The sequence below is a fragment of the Myripristis murdjan genome, chromosome 12, assembly GCF_902150065.1.
Source record: "Myripristis murdjan chromosome 12, fMyrMur1.1, whole genome shotgun sequence".
Taxonomy (NCBI): domain Eukaryota; kingdom Metazoa; phylum Chordata; class Actinopteri; order Holocentriformes; family Holocentridae; genus Myripristis; species Myripristis murdjan.
The window spans coordinates 4964253-4983752 of record NC_043991.1 but is presented as its reverse complement, the minus strand read 5'-3'; the positions used below and the strand labels follow the sequence as shown (position 1 = coordinate 4983752).

The window sequence follows — 19500 nt, the reverse complement described above, 5'->3', positions numbered from 1 at the left end:
ACAAGCTGATGGCTGCAGTTATCATGTTCCTATGGTCGTAAATCAGTGATCTGATTTTTCTCCTTAGATTATTTCCTGTTTTCTCTGTTCTCCAGATCACATCCTCGTTTATCACGCCCACTATGCCGTGTTTTACTTCCCTACAAACAGGACAGGCGGGTCACTGCAGGCAGGGGGGTGGGGCCTTGGATGATCGATGTCCTCGCAGCACTCGGCAAACTTCTTGGCCACCCTCTTGACAAAGTGCACCTTCCCACGGGCCTTGATGACCGCCGTGTACTCGTGGGACTTGAGCTTGGCGTAGTAGTCGGAGAACTTGTTGTAGAGGATGGAGATGGGCATGCCGTTGAGGATGACGCCGAAGGAGATGCAGGCGAAGGCGAACATACGGCCCAGGTTGGTCTCTGGGAACATGTCGCCGTACCCCACCGTGGAAATACTCACCTGCAGGGAGGATGAGGAGAGGAAGAAGACAAGGAAGCAGAAGAGAAAGAAGAAGAGAAGGAGGAGGAAGAAGAAGAGGTGGAGGAAAAAGAAAATAGAAAGAGACAGTGGGGGAGAGGGAGAGGGAGTTTTATTTTGAAAAGATACACTCACAATCTCATACAGACTACTGGCATCAAAGTTAAGAACATTATGGGTTAATATCATAATAATAACATGTATAATAATATGTGTAAGTATTATGAATATATAATTGTGTGTGTGTGTGTGTGTGTGTGTGTGTGTGTGTGTGTGCGTGTGCGTGTGTGTGTGTGTGCACTCACAGCAGCCCACCACCATGCATGAGGAATTGAGGTGAAGTTAGTGTTGTAAACGTCGTGCTCCACCGTGTACACCATGGCCGAAAACATGAAAATCCCCATACCGATGAACAGCAGCAAACAGCCCACCTGCACAGACACACGCAGGTAAAATCTGAAGAGGGTTTTGTTTTTCTTCAGACCTGCACAGATCAGCTACAGTCGCATCAACGATACTCAGATAATACTCGCCCAAACTGACTTCGTCGTCTCGTTCAAGAGCTTTTCTTTGATAAGGGCTGGTTTCACACCGACTTTATGCATGCCACAGCTCATGTTGAAATGTAAAGCTAATTTTTCTACATCCAGAGGAGAAAATGTGCCACAAACAAAATAAAGGGTTGTATGACAAGCTGTGTGGAATTAGCATTATAGATATCTAAATACAAGGACATTTGTACTAGTCAGAAGACACTGTGACTTGTCCATACTGTAATTCAGAATGTCTACAAAACCATTCTGCCAGGTCAAAATGACAGTTACAGATATTTGTAATTTGATTTTGCCTGGTCAAAACTGAATTACAAATATCTGCAATGACATCACTGAAAGCAGCACTGGACTTGGAAATTTAAAATATCTGTGATTCAGTTTGGATTCAGTCTAAATTAATGTTTCAGACATCTCAAATGTTAATCTCAAATAAAACTGGACAGATTTGTTGTTGCACAGTTGAGGCTTTGCATTGTAGTTAATACAGAAAGGCTTATCATCAGGGGAAACAAAAAAAGCTTTGTTAGTAAGAGACTTGCTGTAGAAATCTACAACTTCAGTTTGACTAGTCAAAACTTTCACAACATTCACAACATCTCTAATTACTACACAGGATGGGAGTTAGAGACATCTCCCGTTTCAGATTATCTCTCACACTCATTCTGCCCGTTCAGAGTTCATTTCAAGATATCCGTAACTTGATTTTAGATATCTTAAATTATATTATGACTAGTCACAATTTAAATTTGAGATATCAAAAATGTCAACTGGACAAGTCAAAATTACACTTCATGATGTCCACAATGTCACCCTGCCAAGTCAAAACCTGATTTAAGAGATCTAAAAATAACAATGTAGATTATTTGAATAATGGGGGATTAAAGAATACCTTGAAATATCTTGGAATTATGACAAGATAGAATTAAATTGTAGATATCTGAAATTAGATTATGACTAGTCACAATTTAGTTAAAGATATCGGTAATTAAAGACCCCATAAACATGAATAATAACGGTAGTTTGAATCTTACTGGCTAAAATGAACTGAAATGAAATGAATATCCAGTTGTGCTGATAAACGACTTGCTATACTTGGTGCTTTGTTGGCAATAACTGGGAAAAAGCTCAAAGAGTCCTCTGTGATCTCCACATGTAGTCTAATCTGCAGCGATTCAGCGAGGCAGGGGACCTAAACTTAACCAACTGCCACCTCGCTCAACCTGTGAACATCTTTCAGTGTGAAAACAGGTTCGGTATCTCACCTGTTGGTAGCACTGCCTCAGCGTGAAGCCGAAGGCCCGGAGCCCCGTGGAGTGACGAGCCAACTTCAAAATCCTGAAGATTCGCATCAGACGCATGATCCTCAGGACCTGACCCACCTGAGAGAAATGCAAGTACAGAACAAAAAGAGGAAAGAGAGGGAGCGGGGAGACGAGATACGATGGAAATAAAATGCTCTTCACTCCGCATGTTCATGGTCCTGTGGTTGTGTTCGCTGTTCCACATTTACATAAAGTCAAGGTCAAGTTAGTTTTATGCAAATCATCCAGTGTGACTTGCTGCCTCTCAAAACTTAATAAACTTGTAAACTAAGGGCCCTATCTTGCGCCAGACTCCCTAAACCCGCTATTTGCGGATTTAGGATTTAGGAAGAGGCGTTCCCCCGTAAAAGTTGCTATCTTGTGCACCTCCCGCTATCCGCAAAACACCTCCGCTACCCGCTATATTATGTATAGGTGTGTTTTGGGCGTTACGCCAGTTAAACCAATCAGTGTGCCAGGTGCCATTGCCTTTAAGGGCAGGCTGCGCTATCCTAAATCCTAAATCCTAAACCCGCGATGGAGAGAAGGAGGTAGATTTTCTCAGGGCTTCTACTGAGGCTAAAGCAAGTTGGCTTTATATACATATTATATATTATATTATAGGCGAGTTAATTCGGGAGGTGGAGCCACGTGTCCAAGTGGACATGTCACAAGGTTGTACTGATTGAGTAAAATCCCCGGGCCACACCACACACACACAAGAGGCAGAGGTGGAACTATGTGTAAACTAATTTATTGACAAGGTAGATTGGGCAAATAGAATATTAAAAATAAAAATATAGCACAGCTGCTGGCTTATGATAAAACAATAAAACGTGCTGGCGTAAGTGTCCAATTAAAACAGTCTTTCCTCTAAACAGTCTATATGAGTAATATACTCAGTCCATTCCGGCAGCGTCCCGGTATCAGTCCGACCGTGTGTGTGGCGAGGCTCCGTCGGGGCGCGCATTGAAGCCGCCTGGACGCGCTGTCCTAAGAGCCCAAACTTTAGCGGATAGCGGATAGCGGGTGGTCAGGACCACCCGCTATCCGCTTTCCCTAAAGTGTGTGCGCAAGATAGCAACTTTAGGGATAGCGCATGAAACACGCCCACGGACGCACCTCCAGGCGCAAATGATGCAGTCGGCATAAGGATAGCGGGTAGCGGGTGGCGCAAGATACCGTTTAGGGATAGCGGAAGCTCCTAAATCCGCAATTTGCGGGTAGCGGGTAGTGGCAGCGGATAGCGGGTGGCACAAGATAGGGCCCTAAATGTTGTAGATCAGTGGATCAAGGTTTTGTGTAGAAAGTTTCACATGTTTCAGGTCTAAAGCTGAAATACGACAGATTTGTTCACAAGATTTTCAAGAGGGTCCGAGTTCACACTGGTTGTCCCTGGTTTGAAAGTAGACTTAACCTGTACTTTGAGTAAAAGTAGTTTATGTAATGAAGAGTGGCAGACGAGCCAACAACCAGATATATTTGCAAATTTGCATGTCAATCTTATTTGTTTTCTTCTGCTTTCCATATTCCCACCATCCACCAATCCCCCCCTTGGCGGTCCCCACATTCCCAAACCCTCCCATTTTACCTTTCCGACATGGGCCACGGTCTCGATGTCTCCTGAATGTCTGTGCGTGTCCTCGTCATCAAAGCACTCCAGGGTCATCTGCATGTAGAGCGGCAGGATGGCGATCAGGTCGACGGCGTTGAGCATGCTGTGTCCGAAACGCCTCAGGTCGGGTGTGGACACCAGGCGGAGCAGGTACTCCATGGTGAAGAAGGCGATGCAGAACGTTTCGACGTATTCGCCGTAGAATCTGCCGCTGAGCTGTCCCGATCCTGTCTGAAATGGAAAATCAGCACCACCTGATGATTTCTTCAATGTAAAATTTCCTGTAGCTGGTTCAGATTCTTGATGTTGAAGCTGTTATTTGGAGTTCAAATCTTCCACTCAGATGAACTGAACTAAAGAAGGTAACACTTAAGACTTTAGTCGAGTGTACACTGCGTGATTTTGGGCTGTTCCTGATGAAAGATCACCAACGTGGAAGAAACATGGCGATAACTTTGGTCATAGTTCCAAAGTGGCAGTCGTATGTCAAAGATAGGTTCAAAGATGGCCGTGGTCACAGTCTTATGACCAAAAATAGCCTGGGACAAAATTCTGACAGCATCAGAAATGTAGGATAAGAACTATCGCCCAATGTGAGCGCTGCTATGACCTACGCCTGCTAACCAACCAATAGGAAGTATGCAGTATAAAATGACAAACACAGCACTGGCGCTAAACCCGATGATGGAGGTAAATTCAGCAAAATGAAATGTTTGGGATTCCAACAAAGAAGAAAATGACCAGGTTTACATTCTCCTCCTCTTCTTCTTTGGGATTTTGGTCCAAACAATCATTATTACAAGGCTCCATTCTTGCTTGGCTTCATTGTTTACCACTACAGGAGAGCAGATGGATCACGTACGCTGATGATGTTTTCTTGTATATTGACTTGTGTCCTATAAAATTAAGCCATTGTGATTGTTGTACAGTCGACATACATCAAACATCAAACAAAAAGTTTATTAGATCCATGTTGCAGTGTGGCTTGCAATAAACTTGAAAGGCTGCTGAAATCTCGCAGCCTGTAGGCGTCATTAAAACCACTGCAAACTGCTTGGTGTGAACGAACACATGAACTCTTGCTCTCTCTGTCACACACACACAGAAACACACACCTTGTACTGCATCTCCTCTACGGTGTTGAGCGTCATGGCGACCAGGGACACCAGCACGAAGAAGGAGGAGGCGACCGCCATCAGCTTTGCGGTGACCGAGGAGAACGGCTTCTCCATCAGATTCCAGATTTGTCTCCTGGTCGGCCCGAAGGTCATACCGCGAAATGACTCCTCGTCCTCCTCCACCTCCAGCTGCAGGACAGAGGATGGAAAGAGACAGCGGTGGAAAGAGTACTGCAAACTGCTACTCAAGTAGAAGTACTGTTACTCTGCTGATATCTGACTGCAGTAGAAGTAGAAGTACTGTCACTCTGCTGATATTTTACTGCAGTAGAAGTAGAAGTACTGTCACTCTGCTGGTATCTGACTGCAGTAGAAGTAGAAGTACTGTTACTCTGCTGATATTTTACTGTAGTAGTAGAGGTTGTGCTGTAAAAATCTACTGCAGTAAAAGTAAAAAGTCTCATTTAAAATGTTCTGGCATGTTCCTCGGCCCTCGCTTCCACTGAACATCTGCAGTTTTTCATTGTGCAGCTTTTATTGCAAACTTTGGAAATGACAAAAAACTTGAACCAACAAAGTGGAATCAGATTCATCTTCTCATCTCATGCTGACTGAGCTTTTATTGTGAAAGGTTCCACAATCAGTCACTGATCATTTGTTCTCTGTGATGGATCTGATTTAAAATGCAGTGACGGACAAAAGTCAAGCAAAATATCGACTGATGTAAAAGTAAAATTACTGATATTGCAGTAACTTGAGTAAATGTAATTATTTCCTTCCACCTCTGGAGACAGATTAGAGTGACAATAGAAACAGAAACAGAGTAGAATGGGAGATTCAAAGACAAAACTACATTTGTCTTGCTAGACTGAAGGATGCCCTCTGTTTGTCTGTCCCTCAATTTAATCTCAATGTAAAGCATTGAATAAAATGAAATAGATTAAAATACAACAGAATTGGATGAGACAGATTTAAATTAGTAATTACTGCAAACATTCAAACAGTTCCTTGTGACAAAACACTTTGAGTTTAGATTTTAGTTCAGCTTGATGACTCTTTGTTTTACTTTTAAGGCATGAATTAGACTGGAGATTTAAAAAAACAAACAAACAAACAAACAAACCCCAAAGGATTAGAAAACATGTCACCTAGAAATGAGAATAAAACAAATGAACAAAAAGAAGAGGTTAAAATTACAAACAGACAGAAATAAACTAGATAAGAAAAACTAAATGACAGCAAAACACAGCAGGGATGAAAGTGGTGCATCAAAGTGGGACTCCTGATGGAAACATCTGTCTGAGGCTGTGCCAGGAAAAAGCTTACTCTCCTTCATCTCCATCTGTCAAGACAGCACAACAGAGTTTCACAATGTAGGTCAACTAGCCTCCGTCTCAGCATGTCAGTCTGGATTAGTGAGGCGGCCTCCTATAGGTCCAACAATAACCACAAGTTCTATAAAAAGAAATTAAAAAAAACAAGAATACAAGCAGCACCACCTGATCATTTCTTCACGTTAATCTTCTTTTTATTTTATTTTGCTGTACTTTGAAACTTAAGGAATATGTTTATTGTCACTTTGATTATTATTAGCTGTTGTTGTTGCGGTCCAATTCATAATCTAGAAGTCCAAACTTTTTCCCAAAGCGAGCAGTGGTGTATCATTCCTCCTCCCTTTCCTCCAGCCGTTGGTTTCCATTCATTCCACTTTGATATGAACATGAACTTTCAGAGCCTTCACACTTTCTTCACTCCAGTTTTCCATCAGCGGAATAAAGTCCTCCACATGAGTTTTCCTAAAAGCAGCAGCACTGTTGGGTTTTCAGGACTTTTTTTTTAAATTGGGGTGTAGTGACACACTCCCTCCTCCTCCGCCAGGGAAAATAGTCCCCGGGGAAACTTTTTGCTTTCCACAGCCACATTTTCATCAGCTGTGTGGTTTCTGAATGTTGAGGACTTTGTTAGCCGCAGAAGCAGAACATTATAAGGCAGCTGCTTCAACCAAAAATTCAAATTTGACAATGGAGGGATTTTGGTTATATGTTGTGAAATCTTTAATATGCCCACAGGATTTGGAAAATGGCTTGTTGCCATGTAAAATGTGGAGAAATTTTATTAAATGAGCCAAACATTCAGAAGCACCAGTATGGTCGTTTAATGCTAAAAATGATAATCGTCTAAAGGCGGATAATCACCGAAGTCCAATCAATACGTCCTTGGGCCAAGAGCAATTCAGTCAAATCTGTTTGTGACTGTTTGAGGCGGCCTGCTAATAGACAGTCAGGCTGACAGACAGACAGGCAGGCAGGCAGGCAGACAGACAGACAGACAGACAGATAGATGGGCTGACATGACGTCCTCACTTTGCCAACAGAGGTAAATTAATGGGTTTCGGTGACGGCAACAGCAGGCACCGAAACCAAATATCTCTTTATGTTCCCCTCATTTTTCACTGAGAGTCACTTGACAGCCTGACGAACGGCTCCCAAAATTATCTGAGAAAACGGGGATGAGGTGATGCCACTTGTTTCCAGTGCAGTTTGACTTCCTGCATGACTTTTTTTTTCTGGGATCAAGTATAAATCTGTGGAAACGAGGTAGAGTAATGCAGATCAGCTGCTAGGGTCAAGAAAATGACATTACAACTCAGTCAGATGTTAGCAGACGACTGACCACTTCCTGTGCCTTCAGCTGTGGACAGTCTGTTATGATGTTAACCATCCACACACACAGACACACACACACGCACACACACACCTCTGCCATAAGCTCCCTCTGGATCTTCAGCTGCTCGTTGAGCTCGTCCTGTCGCTCCTCAAAGGAGATGCGGCAGCAGCGATGGCTGTTCTTGATGCGGACGCCCCAGTAGTTGATCTCCTCCAGGAAGCTGCGGGGACACAGCTCGTCCTTAATCCACAGCACGCCCGTCCTGGTGGAGAGGACAGGGGCGGGACCCGAGGCGTGAATTATGTAGAGATATGAGAGGAAACCGAGTGGAAACCCCTGGCCAGTGTGAGTGAGGAGAGGAAGATGCTCTGTTTTGACCGGGGTTTCTATTTTTGTGTGAAGGATTTTACTTGTTTGGGTGTTTGCTTTATTTTTGATGAATTTCCCCAAACAGCAATTCTTATTTCCAGGCACTGTGGAGGCTGAATGGACAGCACATGAATCGTAAGCCTGAGATTTTGACACTAACAAACACTAAAAAACTAAAATAATGTGTGTTTAGTGTTGCTGTTGGTCAGTTTGGTCAGATGTGCTCACACAAGCAGCATGACGAGGTGTTGGTGCTGATGTTTACTGAGACTGGGACGTCGACATGACTGGGAGTTACTGCGTTCACAAAGTGAATACCTGCTCTGACAAATAGCGGCCAGATTAGAATAAAAACTCACACTGACACTGAGACTGATACTAATGAAAACTAAACAAAAATTAAACATCTTAAAACAATAAAAACTAAACTGAAACCAGCAAACCCACTGTGGAAAGTGACCAAAACTAAACTGAACTGAAAACAAAAATCAAACAAAATAAAAACTAATGAAAAATACAAAAACTATGATAACTCTGGAGCTCTTCTTGTTTTGCCACATGTTGTATCAGGCTACAGGAGGTCGGCCTCGGCGGCGTGAGCCCACCTGTAGAAGTTGAAGACGTTGTGGAAGACCTCGGGGTCCCGGTCGAAGAAGAACTCGTTGCTCTGGACGATGTAGTCGTCACACAGATCCAACTTCCTGCTGTGGTCGCTGGACGTGGCCAGCCGGCCAATCCGTGTCTTCGGATACCTGGCAGCCAACCTGTAGGGCAGGTAGTACACCTGGAGACAGGATGGAGGAGGAGGAGAGCAAAAAAATACTTTGATGATTATGGAAGCAACATAAACAATATTCCTACAGGTGATGAGTGTTACCACAATAAAGTTTCTCTTCACTGGAAAAACTTTAAACCATTAAATCAAAAAGATGTTGGGAAATTAGGAAATGTTGAATATAATTTACCAAGAGAAGTCGTGTTGAGAGGTTGTGCTGTTATACTGAAAATCAACACATTTTGCTTTTATACAAGTTTGACAAACATCGTTCATTAAATAACAGCAATAAGACACAACAGGTTATTATTGAGGCATTAAATCAATTTCTCAGCTCCACAACACCAACAATTTAATTACAAATCAAACAGCTGGACTGAACAGTGTAGCGACTCCAGTTCAGACGTCTGATCTGATGAAGAACCTGTTAGCCTGTTAGCCTGTTAGCTAAACACAGCACTGACTTCATGTGATCAGCAAACTGGATGCAGGAAGGTGGTTGCCATTAGCCGCATAAGCTAATAGCTTAACAAGCTAACAAAACAAGACTGACAAAGCTAACTTTAGCCACCAAAGCTAACTGGAGCTAACAAGCTTAGGTTTGTTTGACGCAGCCATAAACACGGGACTAAATGGATTTATTTTTATAATTAAATTTTTAGATGTGGCTCTTTGAGGTGCACAAGCGTCAACAAAAGTTACCGACAGGAAGGCGGGTAACAGACCCGCCGCTCCACCACGGGAAAGCGTGTCAGTGTCACGCTTTGGGTGAAAAATGAACATTTTTATGATGAAGCAGAAACTTTCCTGTGAGCGACTCGAGTTCAAATCCGAGTCCGAGCAAAATGGAATTTGTTGTTGTTTATTTGTGTTTGCTAACAACTAACAAGCTAACATACACGCTAACGACTAGCTGAACTAATAACTGGCAGCTTCGGCTTCACAAAACATGACCCGGCCGGTCTGTCACACACTTTCGCGTGATATCGGGTCGACAAGTCGGGTCGAGACAAACATAAACAGTTTCCTGACGGGGAGCGAGCTTCCCAAGAGGTTTACAGTGTAGTTTACACTCATGCTGCTCTCTTGTCCTGAAAACTGGCTGGAAATAAGCCTCCAGAACCAGAACCAGAACCACAGCCTCTGATCACCATTTAACTGGTAACAGGTGTGAAGTTTGTTAACGTTAAAAAGTAGATCCGGGTTGCTAACACAATTAACAGCTAATACTGAACACTGGTGAGGCGGAGTGATACGTAACAGTCAAACACCAGTGTGCTGTTATAGAGTGGTGAAGTCCCGCCCCTTCCGGTGGACCCCCATGGGACCTTTCGGAGCAAAAAAAATGAATGGTTTGTTGTTTATAGGCTTAAATAACAAATTTTCATGTCAAGAGTTTGACCGTTTATTGCTCCATTGTTCAGTTAAATGCTGTTGAGAACACACAATTAGAAAGACTACATACTGTGTCGCGTATGTGACGTCACGTCATCGCCGTTTCCCTCCATCCAGATTCAAGTCAAGATGCCGGTGTGTTTTGTTCCCGATTGTCCGCGTCTCCGAGGGCCGACGGAGTGCCGGGCCGGGCGGGAGGGCGAGCGGACCCCGCCGCCGGGCGGAAAAACTCAGAACCTCAAAAACTCAGCGCGGAGCAGAGAAATGGCCATGTCTGTTGTAGGCTTCCAGTGCGGGTGGTGACGTATATCATTCGCACCGAGAGCAGCGAAGAGTTGTAGTTCACAAAGCGGGCTCACACAAAACCTAACATTATCAATATTCTTCGCGCTAAATTGTAGTCTTCTTTGCGTGAAAAATGATCTTTAAATATCATAAACAACATATGTGAAATCCATGGCACAATTCAAACGGGACCAGAAAATAATTTTTATCTACCCATTGGATCGCATTCATAATTTTTTGCTTTTGAGGACCCATGTAGCGGAAGTGGGTGGGCGGGACTTCACCACTCTATACTGTATATCAGCACACCTGCTGTATCAGAGCTCCTCTTGTCCAATCAGACGGCGGCGCTGGAACACCTTACCTTCCCGCCCACGTTGATGTTGAGCGTGCCGTGTTTGGAGGGCGAGAGCAGCAGGCGGGCCGGAGACGAGCGGTCGTCCTCCCCCTCGCCGGCGTAAAGATCGTAAACGTCTTTCTCCAGATTCTGCACAAACAAACCAAAAGCGTCATTTTTGCTCTGAAGGGCTTTTGGAAAATTCACTACACAAGACAGTGATGCAGAAAAACTGACAAATTTAGAGGAGAACAGAATAGAAAAAAATTGGGAAATAAAACAATGGAGATGTGGAGAAAATAAAAGGAACAAAAAGGATGAAAAGAAAAGCAGACAAGAAAACGAGGCTCCAAATATGAAGAGAAGAACAAAATTAAAGGGGCTCAGTTATAGGAATTCAAATAATTTTCTTTTATGAATTCAAGATGTAAGACTATAAGATTCAATTTTGTTGGAGTGTTTCAGTTTTACTGAGAGATTTGAAAAATAAATACTTTTTTTCCTTACAGTTTTGGGCTCTCTCCAGTATCAGTGAGAAAAAAAAGCACATAATCACAGGGGCAATATTCCAAGAAAAAAAACTAGGAATTTCAAAGATTGAATTTGTAAATTTAGTAGAAAAAAAAACCTCAGATCTTCCCTGAGATAAAAGTGGTAAATTTATGGGGGGAAAACTTGAAAATTCTGAGATTATGTTCATTAGTCACAATTTTTTTGATTCATTCAACTAAACTTTTTTTTTTTTTTTTTTTTTTTTTTTTTGGCAACATCATTCTGGAGATGACTATACCTATACCTCCAAGCACATCCATGAAAACTGAATAATAACAGAGGAACAGGGATGGGAATCGAGAACCGGTTCCAGTTGAGAACCGGTTCCAACTGGTTCCATCCATCGACATCATTTCCATTTCACCTTAACGAGTCTCTTATCGATGCCTTGCTTCTCGCGAGAGGCGAGAACGAGAACAGAGAAGTGGAGGACGCAAACATGGCGGACAGTCAAGAGAGACAGAAGCGTTGAAAGTTTGGCTTAATTTCTCAAAAAGTGAGACGAACATCACGACGTGCAACATCAAACATCAGGAGTCACGTGCGTTTGATGCTGTTTTTATTCTATTTTAGCTCGTTCTCTTCCCAAACACTTTGTTGTTTAATGTTGTTAGTTATGAAAACTATAACTGAAGTGTTTTTTTATCATTAACTCTGAGTGAAGATGCTGTACATCTTGTTCAGTTTTCAGAAAAAAAAATTTGTATTATTGACAGTAATAACCTAAACAGTCTATTTTTCCCGTAAAGAAAATTCACAAGAAGGAATTGATAAGGGAATCAATAAAGAATCAAATCAATAGTGGCATTGATAAATAAAATCTTATCAGTTCCTGCCCCTGAAGAGGAAAAGACTAAACCGAATGAGAGAAGCAGTTTAGTTTAGTTTAGTTTGTTTATTTCAGACATGTGAAAAAACAAGATTACTATGCATTAATGAAAAGACAATATGCACACACACACACACACACACACATATATAGATAGATAGATAGATAGATAGATAGATAGATAGATAGATAGATAGATAGATAGATAGATAGGAAAAATAAAATAAAATAAAATAATTAAATTACAAGGCAGACCTAACCAAAAGACATAGATCCCATTAACATGTCTGAAAAGGAGTGGGAGGAAGTAAAACTTATCTGATCCCACCCCCTCTTAATAATCCATCCAACAAAAAAAAAAAAAAAAAAATATATATATATATATATATATATATTATATCACCAGCAGAGCAAGAGAAGTGAATAAAAATAAAAAATAAAAAGTTTAGCTGAGGGTTTTACCTGCATGGAGCTCCATGGCTTCACCAGCTGCCTGACGAACTGCAGCTGCTCTGCCGGCTCGCTGGCCGCCTGCAGCCGGCCGCCCGGCCTGTAGCTCGGCAACAGGCTCCTCCGACGGTCCCTCGAAGGCGTCCGCATGGCCGTCCCTGTGTGAGTGTGTGTGTGTGAGTGTGTGTGTGAGTGAGTGTGTATGGAGTGTGTGTGTGTTAAACTAAAACCTGTAAACCTGCATGCAGAATCCTGGCGGCTCTAATGCCCTCTGACACACATCACACACACACACACTGGAGATGCATGACAGGACACACTAGTCACATGCACAGCTACACACACACACACACACACACACACACACATATGCATACAGCGTCTAGCAAGCAAACATAAAACACAAGCTTACACACACACAAATTTAGCAGAGAAATAACACACTTGTACAGAGAAGTGAGTGTGAGAGAAGTGGCGACACACACACATGCACACACACACACACACCCTAACACACACACTCTCACAGCAGCGAGGCGGGAAGCGACTCTTAGTGTCTAATGCTGCCGACTGAAATGATCTGGGTGCTTAAAGTTTTAAACAGTATTATCCTCTTCCATCCCTCTCTCCATCTCTCTCTCCTCCCACATCTCCATCTCTCTCTCTCTCTCTCTCTCTCTCTCTCTCTCTCCAGATGTGACTAAACACACACACACTTCACTTCACTTTGTTTTTTCACTCTCACACTCTTTCCTGGTGATCAAAACTTCCATAAATCTGTTGATGGTGGGAAAATGAATCTGGTGCAGAGGTGAAGATCCAGTCTGCTGTGATCAGGGATTATCTGAACACGGTAATCTGGCCTGATCAATGTCAGGTCAGATTTCTCTGCCATGTTGGAGGCAACGAAAGTACAGATTACAGATTAGAAAAAGTGAAAAATAACAGAACTCATGAACTTTGAGTAAATATGAAAACCATTTATTGTAACATGACTCCAAAATAAAAGCCAGATTGAAGAGATGGGTGTACACCAGGTGAGCTGGCCCTGCTGATATCCAGTGGAGGAGGGGCGACCACTGCAGCAGCTTTAGTGCCTTGCTCAAGGGCACATCAGCTGCAGGAACTGAGGGAGGCATTCATTTCACTTCCAAAACCAGATTTTCCTCCCGGACCTCAGATGGAACCGGGAACTTTCCTGTCACGATCCTGCCTCTCTGACCATTTGATGATTTTTGCATAAATGACATTTCAATTCAGTATACTTTATTAGTCCCTCAAGGGGCAATTTAAATTGAAATTAACATCATGACAGATATAAAACATAAACGTGCAGGAGATAAGACAAGATATGAGAGACATAAGATTTAAGGACATTAAAGTGCAAAAGGCAAAGTGCAAGTGTAAGATTTAAAAATTGTCCATTTAAAAACTGATACGGGTCATTGGTTCGAAGGTGGTTGCTTGACCATCTCAGAATCTGTTGAAACTTTGCAGGAATGATCTCTGGCATCTGAAACTGACATCTGCCAATTTTTTTTTATGTGAAATTCCAACATTTTCAGAAATTTTTATACCCAATAGAAATTTCTAATAAATCACTCGCATTCAACAAGATGCCACTTTCAGATGTCCACATCTCTTGAAGAATATGTCCTAGAGTCTTCAGATTTTCTGGAGATGTTCAGAGGTTTCTGGTGAATGGAGAGGATGCAGCAAATTCTGGCAGTCAAGCCTCAATTTTTTTTTTTGCTTAAGACCTCTCAACTTAAGGATTTGTTCCAAAATTTCAAATAAAATGGATTTTCAAAACATTTGGAAAAATGTATCTCTAATTCATAGATATTCAATTCATATCTGAATGACATTACCAATGCTTAGAAAGCTTTCATATGTTAGAAGAAATGGGAGTTCTGGCCAATCAAAGTTGACACAGGTAAAAAAAAAAAAAAGTAATTAATTGGATGGACATCTTGGATCATGGGTAGGTTGATGAAATTTGGGATAGTAAGAGATGGAAGTATCATCTACTTGGTGCACAAGTATTTCGAATGCATGAAGTTTCTGTTCATGCAAGGAGTTTATTTTGTGTCAGCATCTTTCTGCAGCACGTGGGAGTGTGAACATCCTCCGTGTAGCTGAATTAACGCTGAATTAACGCTCTTTAAATGTCCAAATTTAAAAATACTGATATTTGTAACTACTTATTTTCGTTTCAAATCATTTCTGCATTTTTCAAACCCACAGAACTTTATTCTACTCAAGATCACTCTGGTTCCAAAACTAGCAAATACGTCAGTGAAATACAGGAAAATGTGTAGAAAAAGATGCACAAAATGTTTAGATTTTTCAGTTTTATTTTTATGGAACAGCTGTAAAAATGTTAGTTTTTGTTATGGATATTTCACCCAGTAAATATTGTAGCTTCAGTGGATTTTTTTTTTTTTTTGCAAACTCTGAAGCCGCTGAAGTGGAAAAGAGAGACTCACGGTGCAAAAGGTGACCTTCCACCTCGCAGTCTGGTGTCCCCTCTTTAATCCGAGCTTGTGAGTGTGTGTGACGTTTGACACACACTCGGCACCACTCCCCCCGAGGTCAACTAGGTGGAGATTAATCCTTGTTTTGATTGAATGGCGATACTGATCTTAATACGATGACTCCTGATGGTCACGTCATCCCTCCGCCTTTCTCCCCAGTCTTTTCAGAAATCAGCTGTTTTGTTGGGACATAGATCAAATACTAAAAAAAACAACACAACAAAGTTTTTCTGGGTTGTGTCGGCGGCTCGGTGGATTAAGGCGTGTGAACCCAAGTAGTTCATGAACACAGCGGCTTCCTGTAATCACAGCCACGTGACCCAAAGACGTGCAGCATCAAGAGTCTAACACACCACCAAGTATCAAAATACAGTGACTCAAAAGTCAGCGTCCACCTTGCTGGTAGCAGGTTGGACCGCCTCTTGCCTTAAAAACTGCTGTAGTTCTTTGTGGCGTAGGTTCAACACAGTGCTGGAGACATTCCTTAAGAGATTTTGGTCCAAATTGTGTGTGTAGATTTGTCGGCTGCACGTCCACGATGCCAATCTGCCGCTCCTCCACGCCCCGAAGCTGCTCTGCTGGACTGAGATCTGCTGACAGTGGAGGCCAAGTGAGTCCAATGAACTCACAGGTCATGTCCAAGAAACCAGTTTGAGATGATTTGAGCTGATCTGAGCTTGGGGGCATGATGGGTTCTCCTGTTGGAAGTAGATCAGAAGATGGCTCACTGTGGTTGTAAAGGGATGGACCTGGTCAGCAGCAACACTCAGGCAGGTTGTGGCGTTTAAATGAAGCTCAGTTGGTGTTCAGGAGTACAAAGTGTGCCAAAAAAAAAATCTGAATCGCTGATTTCCATGCATGGTTTCATGTTTTTTGCCAAATTCTGACCTGATCATCTGAGTGTTGCAGCAGAAATCCAGACTCCTCAGACCAGGTGATGTTTTTCCAATCTTCTGCTGTCTGGTTTTGGTGAGTCGTGTGAACTGCAGCTTCAGCTTCCTGTCGTCGGTGTGTTCCTCTGCTGCTGCAGCCCGTCGGCTTCAAGGTTCCTCATGTTCTGCCTTCAGAGACGTTCCTCTGCAGACCTCGCCTGGATCAACTGGTTCTCTGAGTTCTTGTTGCCTTTCTATCAGCTCCAACCAGTCTGGCCGTTCGCCTTTGGCATCAACAAGACCTTCTCAACCAGAGAACTGCTGCTCAATCTCTCTGTATATGTTCTCTTTTCCGGACCGTTCTCTGTAAACCCCGGAGATGTTTGTGTGTGAAAATCCCAGCAGATCAGCAGTTGTCAGTTAAATCACCTTTCCTCCCCGTTCTGATGCTCGGTTTTGTTTCGGTTTGAACTTCAGCAGATTATCTTGACCTTGTCTACAGGCCTGGGGCGTATTCACCGTAGACATATTGGTATGTAATGTCAAGCTAACAGAAACGATAAAGCTCTGAACAACCTGTTGTATTACGAAAGCGATGCAAGTATGGAAGCCGAGAGGGCCATTCTTCTCGCGATTGTAGCCGAAGAACTGTCTGAGCAGGACATTACTTTACATGGATCATTAACTATAGCGGTACTGCAATACATTCAATGTCCACTATGAAAAAAAAACAGTTATTGTTAAACATTGTTTCCAAGATTTGTACCAAAGGCCCACACAAATGTGTTTTAAGTTGAATAAAAGTTGCCATATTATTGAGAAAAGCAATAAACTATGTCTGATCTATCATACTAACCACATACATGTGCTTTTACCTCTTCAAATGATGGGTAAAATTTTAAACATAGGCTGCACTGATATAGCAACTAGGAAGCCATAATGGAGCACTAGCGTTTTAAATCATGGAGGCTTAAATACAGGCTGATGCTGATTGGATAACACCTGTGACACGCCCACCAAACGGAGGAAAACTACCTCCGAGGCATGTTGCTCTCTGTTACAAAACGTTAAGGCCAAACATATCATTCAATGAGACGTCACACAACGTTACGCATCGTAACGTCATTGAATACCCTAACCCTAACCCTGGATGCATTGACCCGCCGCCATGTGATTGGCTAATTAGAAATTTGTTAACGAGTGAATGAACAGGTGGACCTAATTAAGTGGCCAATGAGTGTATTTCACTACAGAAATAAGTGTCTGTGTGCTGCTCCTCTACAAAACATTTTTTTTCCCTGAATGTCAAAATTGCGGCTCTAGAAAGAAAAGTCCTGCCCTTTGATTGTGAAGGACTGACTGACTGGACGTTTACCGTTAATATTTAACATCCCTGAAACATTTTCTCATTTTCAAACTCCACTGAAGCTGCTGGATAATTTAGACAGTCACATAATACACAAACAAACACAGAAATAAACAACCCAACAATGAAAAAACAAAATATTTGAGGCTGGATTTTGTCCTTTAACCCAAATCCTGACTCTGAAATAGTCTGCTGAAGAGGCAAAATATAAGTTTACACACTCACACAGACGACGGAAGAGACAGAATGCCACATTTTGAGTCAGGTTTTATTTTGAAGTGATTTGCAAATCAGTTTCTTCACAGATACAGAGCTTTTTTTTTCTTTTTATAGTCTCCCCCCCTCACTGTACAAGGCTAGAAAAAGTTCACAGCAACAGCACACAAACATACAAAATAGTTTAACAAATTCAGTTGTGTTCATTTCATGATTTTTTTTTTTTTTCCTTGTTAAATACATCTTAACTCTAACCCTGGTACTATGCCCAACCATAGCAAAAAATTGATTTCAAGTCAAATGTATACAATCTTATTTACAGAAGGAACATTTGATCAAAGTGCATCAAGAGAGTCCTGATTGGCGGTCTGAGGGTCGATGGATAAATATATACAATGTTTACAAATGTTGTAACCATGGTGATCCTTACAGAGCTTTCATAATAACAACAACAATAATAATAATTGTAATAATAATAATGCATACCCAATATGGAGTGAGAAAACAGAAAGACCAAACAGCTTTGTAAGAATGCGCATCAGGAGGTAACGTTCATAGGAAGAAAAAGAAAAAAAAAAGAAAGAAAATTAAAGTAGTAATGCCTTAGTCAAAAAATAAAATCACATAAAATTAAAATAAAATAAAAAATAAACAGATAAACAAAATTAAAAAGAAACGAAATGAAATAAAAATGACATTTGAATTAAGATATTACTGCCCCAAAATATAAATATTCACAGATCAGCGCCCTGATGGGACAAAAGACTCCGGAGAAAAAAGGTTCGGCTCAGGTGTCCCGCATGAACGCCTGGCCTTTAAATGACCTTTGACCCCCCTGAACGCCCCGGCTCGGATGGCAGGTCAGAGCCGTCGTCTCTTAAGTTGGAAAAGGAAAAACCTGATCCGGTTTAACTTCGGCTCTAACGGCGTCAGTCTGGCTAAAACGAGCGCCGAGCTGTTTTTCCTGCGCAACACGGAAAAAAAAAAAAAACAAAACATAAAAAAAAAAAAAAAAAAAAAGTCTACGAGGTGATGTGAAGTTGAGGAGGCTGATCATGTTCGTCGTCTCTCCCTGTGTCACTTGAGTAAAAATGCCATTTGACACCGTTTGGATGGCAGGGCGAGAGTGGAAACCTCCCAAAACAAAACAAAAACAAAAACAAAAAAACTGAATTCAAAAATAAAGAAACATCCCTTAACACTTTGGACACACTGAAAATAGTTTTGACATATAATTCATTATAGTATTCACATAATAAATAACATAACATTTCCTCCCCTCACCCTCACCATAGATAATAACATAATGCACTTCAGAAGGCATGTGGTCGTACTGTAAGGGCTGCTGCTACGGACAACCGTTGGCACGGAGACGAGGAGGCGCCATGCAACGCTGGGGGCTGCCGTAAAGAGAGACGGATCACGATAAATCGTCCTCTGTGCTCACCACTGAGATCTGGAGAGAGAGAGAGGGAGAGAGAGAGAGAGAGAGAGGGAGAGAGAGAGAGAGGGATTTTTTTTTTATTTTTAAAACACTATTTATTTATACACAATTATTCAAAAAGAAAACACAAAGAAAAAACAGCACAAAAATAAAATGAAATAAATTAAAGCATACTCAGGTCAACATTTGACCAAAGACCAATTCGTCATCATTCACACAACAAAACCCTTTTTTAAGGCACCACATTTTCTTAAACTCCTCTAGGTTATTTGTTAAAGCAAAGAAAGTGAGTAAAAAAGGTAATATTTTAGTTAGAGATATTTTAGTTAGAGAAATTTTAGTTAGAGAGAGGGAGA

At 41.8% G+C, this 19500-nt stretch overlaps 2 protein-coding genes across 3 annotated transcripts in view; both read right to left on the bottom strand.

Moving 5' to 3' along the window:
- Positions 1-132: 132 nt before the first annotated feature.
- Positions 133-12859, bottom strand: kcnv2a (potassium channel, subfamily V, member 2a). The gene is made up of 9 exons (XM_030065780.1): positions 12722-12859; positions 10906-11028; positions 8692-8870; positions 7808-7979; positions 5048-5239; positions 3909-4163; positions 2279-2395; positions 768-893; positions 133-444 (listed from the first exon to the last, which is right to left on the bottom strand). The coding sequence occupies exons 1-9, from the start codon at positions 12857-12859 to the stop codon at positions 133-135; spliced, it is 1614 nt and encodes a 537-aa protein (XP_029921640.1).
- Positions 12860-17734: 4875 nt separating this feature from the next.
- vldlr (very low density lipoprotein receptor) overlaps positions 17735-19500 on the bottom strand; it is a 99728-nt gene continuing 97962 nt past the window's right edge. For both annotated transcript variants that reach the window (XM_030065926.1, XM_030065927.1), the window contains one exon: positions 17735-19156. In XM_030065926.1, the coding sequence (XP_029921786.1) occupies positions 19121-19156 (36 nt within the window). In that variant the 3' untranslated portion in view covers positions 17735-19120. The remainder of the gene's footprint in view (positions 19157-19500) is intronic.

Excerpts from the sequence above, each read along its gene's own strand:
- kcnv2a (XM_030065780.1), bottom strand. The coding sequence starts at position 12,859 with ATGCGGACGCCTTCGAGGGACCGTCGGAGGAGCCTGTTGCCGAGCTAC. Across the intron at positions 8,871-10,905 it reads ACATCAACGTGGGCGGGAAG|GTGTACTACCTGCCCTACAG; the intron begins GTAAGGTGTTCC and ends TCCTGTCTCCAG. Across the intron at positions 2,396-3,908 it reads CCGTGGCCCATGTCGGAAAG|GTGGGTCAGGTCCTGAGGAT; the intron begins GTAAAATGGGAG and ends CATTTCTCTCAG.